This window comes from Mya arenaria, chromosome 11 (assembly GCF_026914265.1).
Source record: "Mya arenaria isolate MELC-2E11 chromosome 11, ASM2691426v1".
In the NCBI taxonomy this organism is placed as follows: Eukaryota; Metazoa; Mollusca; class Bivalvia; order Myida; family Myidae; genus Mya; species Mya arenaria.
In genome coordinates, this window is record NC_069132.1 from 65,711,422 (window position 1) to 65,724,310 (window position 12,889).

The window sequence follows — 12,889 nt, forward strand, 5'->3', positions numbered from 1 at the left end:
GCTTTCCTGCCAGGCGCTCGGCATAAATGAATCGGATGTAAATATGTTCATTGTTCAAGGTGTCTCATACGTTCAGCGGACTGACACTTCTATGAGAGGGACGACGCTATAATAAAGAAGAACTGTACTATACTCACTTATAAATATGACAAATACAGGGTGATGAATCACGTGACTTCATAGGAATTCTCCCATGGGTCACCACGGGTCACAACCGCTGTTAAAAAACAAGTATTTGACACTAATTTCTATAAAAAAAATAACAGAAAAGATATGAATATATTTCTAAGCCTATAAAAGACTGCTAATTTTTACTTCTACAGGTGTGAAATATTTTAGATTTGCATGTATTTTGATGATGCAATCCTTTGCCACAATTTCAACTTCGACGGACTGTTGTAGAACGATGTAACGCTGTAATTTTGGACAAGGATTACTTCTCCGACCGTTATGCGAAACCATGTTATGACACAGACAATATTTATAATTATCATATTAACGTATATCTATCATGTGTTTCGGGTCCGGATAGAAAAATCGACACAGGTAAGCCGGTATCGAAGTTTGTCGAGTTATCGAAAACGCAGCGTGCCCGAGGATCAGGTTTTTCAATCCGGACAAGAACCATACAATTGTTTATTTTCGCACACCTAAAAGAATCCATTTGTGACTTTCTTTGTACATTTCACCAACGTACATGTCGTGCGACATTGTATAATGACGTCAAGACGCGTATCAACTTCAAATCAATGTTAACGCCAATACAATGTAGATCCTCTAAAAAATCGCGTTTTAATGAATATGCGTTTTCATTTTTGAATAAAGGGCGTATACAATCATATATTCCATTGCTCTTTATGCCATTTTCATGTAAAATACAGTAAAGAAATAAGAAATTGTGCCTTGTTGCGCGTGACCCATCTGGCAACAGCACGCTCATGTATGTAAAATATACTTTGGCTAGTTGAACTGATTTATTATGACTTTTTATGAGCTCTTGCCATCAAGCCACTGCATGTGCTCCAATTGGCGTTTCTCACGCGCCGCCTTTGAACATCGTTACAACTCGGCCATCTCCGGCAAGCTTCGAGATAGACTCTTGAAATTCTGTTGGATAATGGCCGAGGTCTTTCGACTGGCTTTGACCAAAACGAAAATAAATGTTGTCTGCCGCAAGATTTTCATTTTTGCAATATATGACCATCAGTTTGACAGCCCGTCGTTAACAATTATTAATATTATTAATTTATTATACACCCTACCCCCTCCTCAATTTATTCAATAAGTATCTTTAAAAAAGATACTCGGCCGTGGTAAACCGAGGAATAACACCCCATCCCCTCCTCAATTTATACAAGAAGTATCTTTAAAAAAGATACTCGGCCGTGGTAAACCAGAGGAATGCCACCATGACACGTGTCCGAATGGCTTGAGGTTGTTCGACATTAAATAGAGGTTGTTTTTGGTTTTATTGTTGTTGGGTAATCCCTGAGTCAGTGCAGCTTTTTGGTAGGAGTATCAGAACCATGCACAGTTTTAAATAGATTTGCACTGTTTGACTAACACGATTTATTTTCAATACAGAGATGTTTTCACCCCTAAGGCCACAACAAATTGATCATTTGTTCGTCGGATTTGCCGCACCTAAAATTCGAAAAACGAAAAAAAAAAAAAAACTTTTTTTTTGCGCCCGCACTTACTATTTGGCCGCGCATATTATTTATTTTTTTACTTCTGAATTTCCTCTATTTTCTGAAGTTTTTTTACTTAAAATTTGAACCTGCAACGTCGACTTCGCCTTTTTTTGAAGGTATTTCCATGCTTTACATTCTCCGCGAGCAAACTTTCCTTGTATCAGGACAAAATCAGGTCCGGGTAACCGCAAAACAGCCGATATTTGTTGACAGTCTTTTTTGTCGGGAATATTTTGCAGGACGCACCGTTGTTATCTATTTCCGGTATTAATTTGCAGGGTACTTTCAGTTTTCGTTAATGTAAAATACACATTTTTAATTGAAAATCAGTGTCATAGTCAATGGATTATAGTCTTCAGTAAACAACAACAGTTTCACAGCGTCGAAGGCAATAATTATTTATGTGTGTTTTAAGTAATTCATTGTTTTGTACTCAAAATTTAGTGTTAAATAATAACTAAATCAGATTTTGAGTGCAAAACTTATATTAAAATACACGGACACTCGACTTACAACAAATGAACATGCTTTCGTGAGTTATTTTTTAAATTCTAAAATGCATTTCTCAGTTTTATACTCGTAATTGATAAAAATAGAAGGACTTGTAAATGTTTGAGAAACAGTCTGTATTTATCGGTTATGCACCATTCAATTGTAACCATGCCCCCCACCCAGGACCGGGGGTATACCGGAGATAGCCGGTGAAATGGGCCGTGTTTTGACCTTCCAGGTGGCCCCGCAGTACCGTTGGTTTTATCCGGGGTTGGCTGGACCGAAAGTCAAAGTCCCCGCTATTCCCCGGACCTTGGGGGTCGTGGTTACAATTGACTAGTGCATTACACATACATGTACAGTATAAAAATAACATCAGTAAAATCAGAAAATAAAACCTTTTATAAGTAAAATGACTGTTTTAATTTTGTCAATTCTTTGTTCTTATCCACTTGTTTTCTTTGATCGATTTGTAGTAAAGTGGCCTGTTATTAAAGTGGCCTGTTATTAAAGTGGCCTGTTTCTTACGGGCATTGAAGCTATGGAGGGTGTCATGATTTTTTTTTCACGGACCTATAAACCATTGGTTCGTGGTAAAGGCGAGGTCTTGGAAGGGAAACATCTTTATTCCACCACCTGCTCTGATATAATGACCGGTGCCCCATTTGCAGATTTGTTTAATACTGCTTCAATTGTGTTGTCCCGCAATTTAATCGGCAGTGTCTTAAGTAATAGTAAAGCACTGGATCTTATTGCCATTTGTTATATATTGAGACAGATTTTTATGTGATACAATCAAAACCTTTTCATTTATATTTAAACTAAGAACCTATGTTTGCAATTAAAAAGCATTTCTTGATATTGCATGATAATTTAGTAAGAAATAAACTTTTTAATTTTTATTTTATTTTTCGCCTTGCGCTCGCCTCTGAATTGCCTTAAATTTAAAAAAAAAGTTTTTTTGTTTTTTTTTCGCTCGCTCGCTCGCTCCTACTTTTTTTTGGGCAAAATCCGTAGAACAAATGATCAATTTGTTGTGGCCTAAAAAAGGTAACGAAACGCCAAAAAGTACATAATGAAAGATGCCATACTTTTCTGGTGTCGTTCTCGGAAAAATAAAAATCTTCATCTTTATGAAAACATCTAGATATATAAAGAGCTAGATTTTGACCGCACATGACCCAGATTTAAACTTGACTTAGAGATTGTTTATATAAACTTAAAGATAATAAATATACACTAATTAAACATTCTGACCAACTTTCATGAAGATACAGTCATAAATGTGACCTCTAGAGTGTTAACAAGTTTTTCCTTCAATTTGACCTGGTGACCTTGTTTTTGACCACACATGACCCAGATTCGAACTTGACCTAGAGATTATTAATTTTAACATTCTGACCAAGTTTCCTGAAGATACAGTCATAGATGTGAACACTATAGTGTTAACAAGCATTTCCTTTAATTTGACCTGCATGGTGACCTAGTTTTTAACCCCAGATGACCCAATATCGAAATAGTCCAAGATTTTATTGAGGGTAACATTCTGACCATGTTTCATTAAGATTGTGCCCAAATTGTGACCTCTAGAGTGTTACCAGTCAACAGACGACGACGGACACAGGGTGATCACAATAGCTCACCTTGAGCACATCGTGCTCAGGTGAGCTAAAAAAACCTTTGGGTTATGAACGGAATGCTAGAGTAATCCAAATTTTATAGTAAAATATTGTAAATTTCCTTCTTTATGTATTGTTATGTCTTATCTATTTGAGTGGTTTAAATAAGGCTACAACTGCTTTTCCACTATAAAATGCCAATTAACAGTTAGTCTAGTGAGTTTTCCGGGACCCACAGTTGCAATTTATGCAAATATATTTGTGCGTGTAATGGTTAAGAAACTATATATTTTGGAGAAAGAAATGGGTGAATACAGCTGTTATCTGTATGAGTTTCTATAGACGGTAAAATAAATGCTTCCTTTATTATATCCGGGAACAATTCTTCAGAGAAACTATTTTTAGGACTCCTTTTATTGTAAGGTAAATATGACAACCGCATAGTTGTAACTTTAACTTTCTTCTGCAGGTCGTATATTTTGTATAAACGAAATATCTCTTCCAGTATAATCACGCATTAAGTGTTAATGTTTCATGGATCATGTTCAAGATCTATACAATGTACATATGTATACACATACATATGTATAAATATACGAATTATGTATTCAAGCTCAATGAACCAAAACACATTTATTCAATTACACTGAACCACCACATCTACAATAAAATGAATCTCATTTTCGACGTCATTACAATTACGTTTAGATATTGCTTGATAGTATTGCCCAAACCAATGGCTAGATTTCCAATTAAAAGAGGTGTTTATTTTGTGTAGACTGACAAGTCAAAGGTGGAAGTTTCAATTTAATTTTCCATTTAATCTGCCAATCTTTGACAACATCTAAACCAGTAAAACAGTTGTTAAATTGCGTTACATTTACACAACAAAGAAAAAATTAGTTTTCATTTTATAAACGTATCACTTCAAGTAACTCTATGTATAGATTAAACACTTTTTTTGGAACAATTTCTCTCATTCACACTTAACATAGCACATACAGAAACACAAATATGTTAATCATTCAAACATTTCATTTGAAATCGTATTGTAAACGTATAAAAGTAAACTATATAAACTACAATGAGGCAATGTGTTCAATCCACTAAAGATTAACCGTTTGGTAGGTTTGATCGGGCCTGTGAAAACTGGGTGTTCGCTTTAAACACTGATACACATTTTCTACCAATTTAATAACACCACGCATTTGTTAAATAATGCCTATTAATTTGCGAGGAGTAATTACATGTTAGAAAACTCATCTTTCGATGCATTTTCTTATATTAGTTTGGAACAAGAGCACTTCAAACGGATACCAACGCAAGTCTGCTTTTTCTCTGTCAATCAAGGACTTTACTCGACTATCATTAAAGCCAGAGTTATGGGTCTTCAAACACATTTGCGTATTGTTGCTGGTAACATGATTGTTAAATCTAATGAAAATATCTTGGACATTTTTGTAACGACACTAAGGCTATGGCAGTACCCTGACATTTTTCCTCAAAAAACAGACAAGATAAATTGATTTTATGTTTACGGTAGTTACTTGCTGAATGGGGTGTTCGGTTTGGCGGGGAAACTTTTGAAATAATGGCCTTCTCAATAAAATGCACTGGTTTCAGACCAATTTGATTAAATTTCGACATGACAGTCTACATTACTGCGTACTTAAATGCAAACGATTTTGCATTGAATAAAACGATGTGCTATTTCTATCGATTTAATTGTTAGAACTCAAGATTTTTTTTCTGATGAAATTAACAAAAATAGCTCCTTCAAAAATGTAAACCGTAAATTATTTAAGTAGATATTTTTTAGGTTCTACTAAGACCTCATCAAAACAAAGTCTGGTTTGTAATTCATTTTAGTGTTGTCAAGTACAATGGACACTTACGGGAACAAAATTCTTCTTAAATGAAATGTTTTAAAATGACGCATTTAACATATAATCTATGATATATTTGATGACTGTTAAGTTCAGATCTGTTAGTACTCGAACTTTCCTAGCCTGGTGATGATGGTTGAAATAAATGCGTTAACATTCATGTGTTTAAACAATTTAGCACATATTTAAAAACACAATGCTAAACTATATAAGAGATCAGTCTTATTACAATAGAAAAAAATATTGATAACATGAAATATACAAATATCTTTCAAACATCATAACAAAACAATTGAAAAATACTGTTTGTTTATACACTGACAGATAATGTAGATGCAAAAGGTATTCAATACACATTTCACAATCTAAATGCAAAATAAACCTTTAAAAATGATTTCTTAGTCATAACGACGAACATTGAAAATGGTAAATGTAAACAATTCTATATTTCAAAATATGTTTTTAACGTCCACAAAAACACACAAACTCAAACCTTTTGTTGCAATAATTTGATAAATGACTGTAAAATATTATAATAAGCTTTGTACACAAATGAGTATTGACTTTTAAGCCCCGCCTAATACGGGAAAAAACGCAGACAAATATACAAATAAAATGTTGCAATGGAAAACGGCGATAGAGAAATGAAAGAAGCAGATAAAACAACAAAGCAGATAAAACAACAAAGCAAATAACATGTTATCGAGAAAGAAGATTACTTTGAATTCATGTGCCAATTAAATATCAATTTAAAACTGCTTATTTCAAATGTAAAAGAATAACTTCTCAGTTCACCTTTATCTGGTGCATTATTCATCAGAATCAATACAGTTTTATATAAATACATATTTTGATATAGTTTTACCCAGTGTTTTTGGCATTCCAATTGTTGTTACGTCGACCATTTTTTTACACTCAATTTAGCTTAGTAAATTTTGTAAGAACTACTCTTAATTGTAAATGAAAACGGCAGCTAATGTAAATACACTTTTTGTGTGTGTTCTTTGAAACTTATTCTCACATAATTTTATAATAGTGAAGAAGAAAAAAACATCTGTTGAAGAACATTTCATTATGTCGACATATGTAAGTTAAAAAGTACACATTTTTCAATGATTATCTCAGAATACGTTTGATTCAGTTATATTTTTACATCATTTTATGGACATTACAACCTTGACCTTGGATAATACATACAGAAATGCTTGTCATGATCTACAAAATACTTATATAAAAGCGTGTACTTCAAAAAGTGTACCTTTATTAATTCTGGAAGACGTGACATGCCAAATTTTTATTTTTATAAAAATAAAAATAAATAATTACGTAAAAATGGTTAAAAATGAACGCGTTTGTGTGATAGAGTTATTATTTTTATATAGACAAAAGTAATTAGGTCTAAAAACCTTTCTATGATTATTTACAGGTGTTTTCAGCAATTAAATAATTAAAACGATTTCTTTCCCATTCAAAGAGTGTTGCAGTATCATTTTGTTGTGTTACAGTGTATTCAGAATATATTAGTAATAACCTTTATTGGTACTTGCATTTGACCCCCAAGTTGTATTACATAATTTATGCAATACTCATTGTTCCTTCAATATATATCTGATAAACTTCGGATTGCTGCAGACTTTTTAATTGTTCCCCACGAGGTAGGTACTTCAGATACATCATAACCATAATACTTTGCCAATTCGTCCTTATGACTTCCGACAAACCAAAGCCAAAATTTGGCACATTCTAAACTGTTTGAAGATGGACTTATTTCCCACTTCGGAAAATGCTGCTTATATTCTCTATAAGGATGACCAACTTGTTTCTTGCAGCCACATGCATTTTTGATAACTGAACACATGTATTGAAAATTAAGTGCAATAGATGCATTGCATGTCTCTTTGGATATTTTTTCATCGGACACGAATCTTAAGCCTACACAGCCATTTGGTCGATGTTGAATGCAATAATGAGGGGAACTGCCGTGTTCTTCTGATTTTGCACATGGTTCCAGACAAAATGGACATTGCTCGTTACAACCCCACATTTCATTCAATATTTTTGAATATGAAATGTTCACTTTTGAGAACATTTCTTCGATTTCAATCAAGACTAATGATGTCTTATGTTTCAATAGGCCTTCCTCGTCGTTTTGTCCCAACACAATATTAGTAAAGAATTCGATGTCTTGAATATATCGAAGATTACAAAAGGTTTGAAAGTCAACATGATCAAGACTTGTACCGGAATGTTGCAGATAAGTCATTATCATTGAGGACCATTCTGACATATTTACCGACTGCATTTCTTTAAATTTTGCGCAGCATAGCTTTACACCATTTTCAACCGCTGAAGTCATGTGCAGCACTTCATGTCGAGCTTGTTCTATGGCAAGTTTTGATATGTTTAGGTTGTCCTCACATTGATGCTTCATCCAACCTTTCGCAAACAGTTTTGGATTTCTTAAATATTCGACGAATTGGTCGAGTTTGTTATTGTTTGCCAAAGTTGTGCATATGGCTTTTATTAGATTATGCTTTGTAAACGGTAGACTGCCTTTCAGATGTTCTTCAGTTTTCAAACGGAGATGACCGGATACATTTTTTTTAAATGAGTTACAAACTCCCAAACAGAACAATTCGGCTGCCCTATGTTCTGCTGTCCGGTTAACTACATCTTCTTGAAAAAGAATATACAACTCGCTTTTATACCGGTTCATATGTGCAGTCATACCGAATTGGTTATCATAAAATTCATTGTGGTTTTTAAACGCACAAGAAGCAAAGTTTAAAATATGCACGTCCAATTTAATGTGAAATATTTTTTTCAAAGTTATATTTCGAACTTTTGAGGTCAATTCTTGAAACAAATCACATACATTTTGCAAAAACGACATAAAGTCTACTGTGAGTAGTTCTTTTGTTTCAGTACAAATGTCTTGGATCATTTCTTCCACTTTCTGTAAAAAACAGTTAACATTTACTTCTAATTCTTGAAAAAGTATTATCTGTTTAGCTTCATTTGGTTCGTCAGTGTTTATATCGGTGCGACAAAAAGGACTTGAGGCAAAACTATTTCTTAATGTAGTTGGTTCTGTTGTATGCTTGATCACTTTCTGGAGAATTTTAATATCATTTTTGAATTTTTCAAGCACATGTAGCTTTGTTAATTCGTGAAAGTCAATTTTGTCGCAAACATTTTCATTTTTATACCTTTTCCATATCTTATTAAATGAACTATCAATGGTTTTTCGATCAATTCCATTCCCCTTTTTGCGTAATGTTTTTGCAAGCTTAGTGGCCTCTGTTTCAGCAAGGTTCGTTTGTCCTTCATTAGCTTTAAAGTGGAAAGTTCAAATTTTTTGATTTCACAACTGTTGTTAAGTTCTTTAACTAAACTACTATGTATTTCATCAGATCTCTTTTTAATATACAAATGAATGTCGCATTTCCATTTAAATGCTATATCTTTATATTCACTCTCACCAAAAATTTTTCGCACATGGTTAATGCTGACTCTGTAAATTGTTCAATCGCATTGGAAGTTTCATATCTCAGTTTATTCCTTTCGTCTTCTACATTTGTTTCTAATTTACATTGTGAAAGGCTGCCTTGAGAACAAGTCAGTACTTTTTTTCTAACAGACATCTCCTCACGCCACAGCGCTCTGTTTATTTGTTCAAATATCGTGCAGTATGCTTTAATTTCCAACCTGTTCCGGAAGGAAAACACAAAATTTTCTGAAATAACTCCTTTCCATAAATCAACTGCTTGTATTCCAAAATCAGTAAATGATTTGCCTGAGTCAATATTCATTGCCGAGTTCATAAGACAATGTTTTAACTTGATAATAGCGGAGCTATACTCAGTGTTAACATGCTTTAAGTGATAAACCCCTTGCCAAAGGCAGGGTATATATTGTACGCTTGAATCGTGATCAAATTGAATGACATCAGTGAAACGTTTTGATAAAGAACCTTCTTGGATTGCAGCCTCTTCAGTTACAACGTCTAAACATTCCACGAACCTTTTAATCCCTGCTGACATTTTTTTTCTTAGCTGCGTGTTCTGACACATTGTGGTGCACAAGAAAGCATCTTTGATCTTTTGGAAGAGCATTATTTGCTTCATACAGGCGTAGCAGAGCATTAATAACTATCTGTAAAATGTCTTTCAGATCGGAAATATGCTCTCCCATGATATTCATGATTGAAATATTTCCTAATCCAGTAACAAAAGTAGCCATTTCGTTATCACGGTTGTAACTGTATAATACAGTTAAAAGGTCTGATGACCTTAGACCTTCCGAATCAACAACCATTAAATAATTAAAGGGAGAGATTCCTGTAAACTTACACCTCACTGGCAACAACTGTGCATAAATTCCTCTTGTACATCGACCTGAACTGACGGAAAAATGTACACCAAACATGGTATTCAACAAAGTTGATTTGCCCGAGCTTTGTAATCCCAAAACAGACACTGTAATCAGCTTCGAATTGATTAGTTTAGCATTGATCGAAGCAAGAACATTTCTAATCCAAAGGGTTGGCATATAAAATTTATCGCTGTCAATTAGCTCTAGATGAACTTGTCCCTGAATGACCAAATCAGCGTATGGGTTCGTTATTTTTTCCAGTGAAGGTAGGTTTATCTGTTCTGTATCTTCCGTTAAATATATAAATGAATCGCATATGTGGGCCGTTTCTCTGAAAAGAAATTCTACACCAAAAGTAAGATTTTCAATTTGTTTTCAATGTCAGTTATAGTCAGTTCTTGTTGTTTTATTTCGTGTTCTGTTGCATTGTTTAAGCGCAGCTGTTTTAAGACTTTCTCTTCGTTTTCCTTCATCAATTGTAAATGGGGCATACGTTTTCTCATTTTTTTTTCCATTCCATGTTTTAACCAGTTGATATAAAAATGTCTTTCAACATTTGTTTTGCACTCACACAGATTTTGTACAAAAGAAGCAACACTCTCTGTTATATTTTGTGTTTGCTTTATGCGGACACCCAATATTTGATCTTGAATTTTTTCCGACTCATCTGATGATTGTGATACCTCAAGCGCTCTAATTAACTTACTTAGTTCACTAGAGTAAATGGATGAGCAGGGCGTTATTGAATGTCTGCAGTGGTCAAGGTCATCTTTTATTGAAATGTTTTTGTCATACTTCCACGCCGTTGTTTCCTGAATGATTTCTTGAAGTACATTATCTGCAGCCCGTTCGGCATTGTTAGATTCTGCTTGGAAAATTGTTTCAACTAAAAGATCTTGGCTTGTCTTTCTATCAAATCGTTCGTGTAAAGAGTCGCCTTTTTTTCCTCTCAAGTGCTCTTTTAGTACCATTAATATATTTTCTACAATTTCCCCAGTTTTACTTACATCATGACCTTTATTAGTCTGAATAAATTTAATATCAGAGCTTGATTCTTTTGAAATTTCATTTATGTATTTTAACACCTGTAAAGTATCTCGGTCTCTGAAAACTAGCCCTGACATTACCACGACCACAAATTGAAATCGTTTTAGAATATGTTCATAAGACTTAATGCTTCTTTTAAGGTCATCAATGTCAGTAAATACAACTAATATATCAGCTAAGTTCTTAGTAAGATTTAAAAAAGATGCATTAAAATCTTCTGCTAAATTACCTCTCATGTTAAAAAGAGTTGTCATGATCTCCATATAGTTTTCTGGACGTGGGTGCAACCAAAATAAATCAACAGTTCCTTTACTCACAGACCTCGTTTCATGTTGTGACTCGCATGAGTATCATAGAATACAGGAAATTTTGTTTTTGTTTTTTCGTCGGAGAGAATTTCATTTAATATACATGATTTGGACAACGTGGGTCTACCAAGACGTCCAAACGCGACCACATGAGTTGAAATGTCAAAAGCATGCTCACTAAACGTTGATGATTCATCAAAAGACAAACTTAAATGACGCAGAGGCCAGATGAAGGCCTTAACTAAATTTGATCTGTAATCTTTGGATAGAAAGGGCACAGCCAAGTTGCAAATATATAGTTTTCTAACAATAATTTGTTTTAAGAAAGGGTCACAGCAATGAAATAACGTCCAAAAAATGTCAAGCCTGCTTATCGATCCTCCTTCCTCTGTTGTTTGTGGTGCAGCATCATAAAAGTGTTTCCAAATCTACAACTAGTGTTCCCGTGTCTTCCAATTTTGTAAGTTGGTTTGGCACAGTATCCCTTGCGTAATAAACAGCTGATAACAGACTTTTTAACAAAATCCAAGGCGCCTTTTTAAGATTTTCCTCGTTGCTTGATTCCTGTTTATTATGTATGTCTACTGCAAGAGCTTCTACCACAGATATCTTTTCGGGAAATTTGTTTGTCAAATCAAGTTGCAAAAGAAGTTTTTTCAGTTCCTCGTTGAAAAAAGGGTGATGTCCTGAAAATAGAAACACTGACATTATTCACTCATGTATATCGCTTAGACAGTTAACTCAAAAGAACAAAGCATACATAACTTAACATTCTAGCAAACACAGAGTAGGTAGATTTTGTCTCGGACTATTACTGATATGCAACATATTGAAAAAACACTGGAATTCAAATTTTTTGTCAAGCCTATTAATAACAACAATATTTATACATGTCTTCTGTCTTGAATATATATTTGAAGATATTGTATATCAGAAACAAAGAGCTATTAAACTCTTGACCCAGATCACCAAATAGCTAACAAAACCCTGGTGAACACCTGTCAATGCTCAACAACAAAACTTTATTTCGGTCAAATATGCTCGGTACATTTAAAGTCATTTTTTATGCTCTGATTTATAGAGATTTGTCAGTGAAATAAATTGAAATTTACTGTTTCAAACAGTGAAAATATGAATTTGATATTTTTCACTCTTCAAATTTTAGCAATTTTTACGTCCAAATCAAACTACATCATGCCGAGGGCTGGGACACAATTCCGATGATGCCATTTCAGAAATAACTTTACGTTCGCATATAATTTGGCGCGCTTTTCTGAAAAATTACAATTAAATGTTGTCGTTTTTCAGGAATATACTTAAAAGAATGTTTTTTTCAATGTAGTATCGCAAACTATTTGAACTCTTGAACACCAAAAGTATATTGTTCACTCATGGCTACCCCATTCGTGAAATAAGCTTTTGGTGCTTACTCGGTGACAAATATTGCGATTTTGCACAGAAACAAACAA

At 33.9% G+C, this 12,889-nt stretch overlaps 1 protein-coding gene across 1 annotated transcript; it reads right to left on the bottom strand.

Annotated features, from left to right (window-relative positions):
- Window positions 1-4,486: 4,486 nt before the first annotated feature.
- LOC128208701 (interferon-induced very large GTPase 1-like) lies at window positions 4,487-12,650 on the bottom strand. The gene is made up of 5 exons (XM_052912249.1): window positions 12,612-12,650; window positions 11,430-11,848; window positions 9,748-10,396; window positions 9,174-9,716; window positions 4,487-8,989 (listed from the first exon to the last, which is right to left on the bottom strand). Exons 1-5 carry the CDS (start codon window positions 12,648-12,650, stop codon window positions 7,289-7,291), a joined length of 3,351 nt encoding a protein of 1,116 aa, XP_052768209.1. The 3' UTR covers window positions 4,487-7,288.
- Between the last annotated feature and the right edge of the window lie 239 nt (window positions 12,651-12,889).

Bases quoted from the DNA above. Each gene is read 5' to 3' on its own strand.
- LOC128208701 (XM_052912249.1), bottom strand. From the start codon at position 12,650: ATGGCATCATCGGAATTGTGTCCCAGCCCTCGGCATGAT. The intron at 10,397-11,429 runs GTGAGTAAAGGA...ATTTCTTTTCAG, and splicing joins CACAACATGAAACGAGGTCT to AGAAACGGCCCACATATGCG. The intron at 9,717-9,747 runs GCTAAGAAAAAA...GCAGGGATTAAA, and splicing joins ACAATGTGTCAGAACACGCA to AGGTTCGTGGAATGTTTAGA.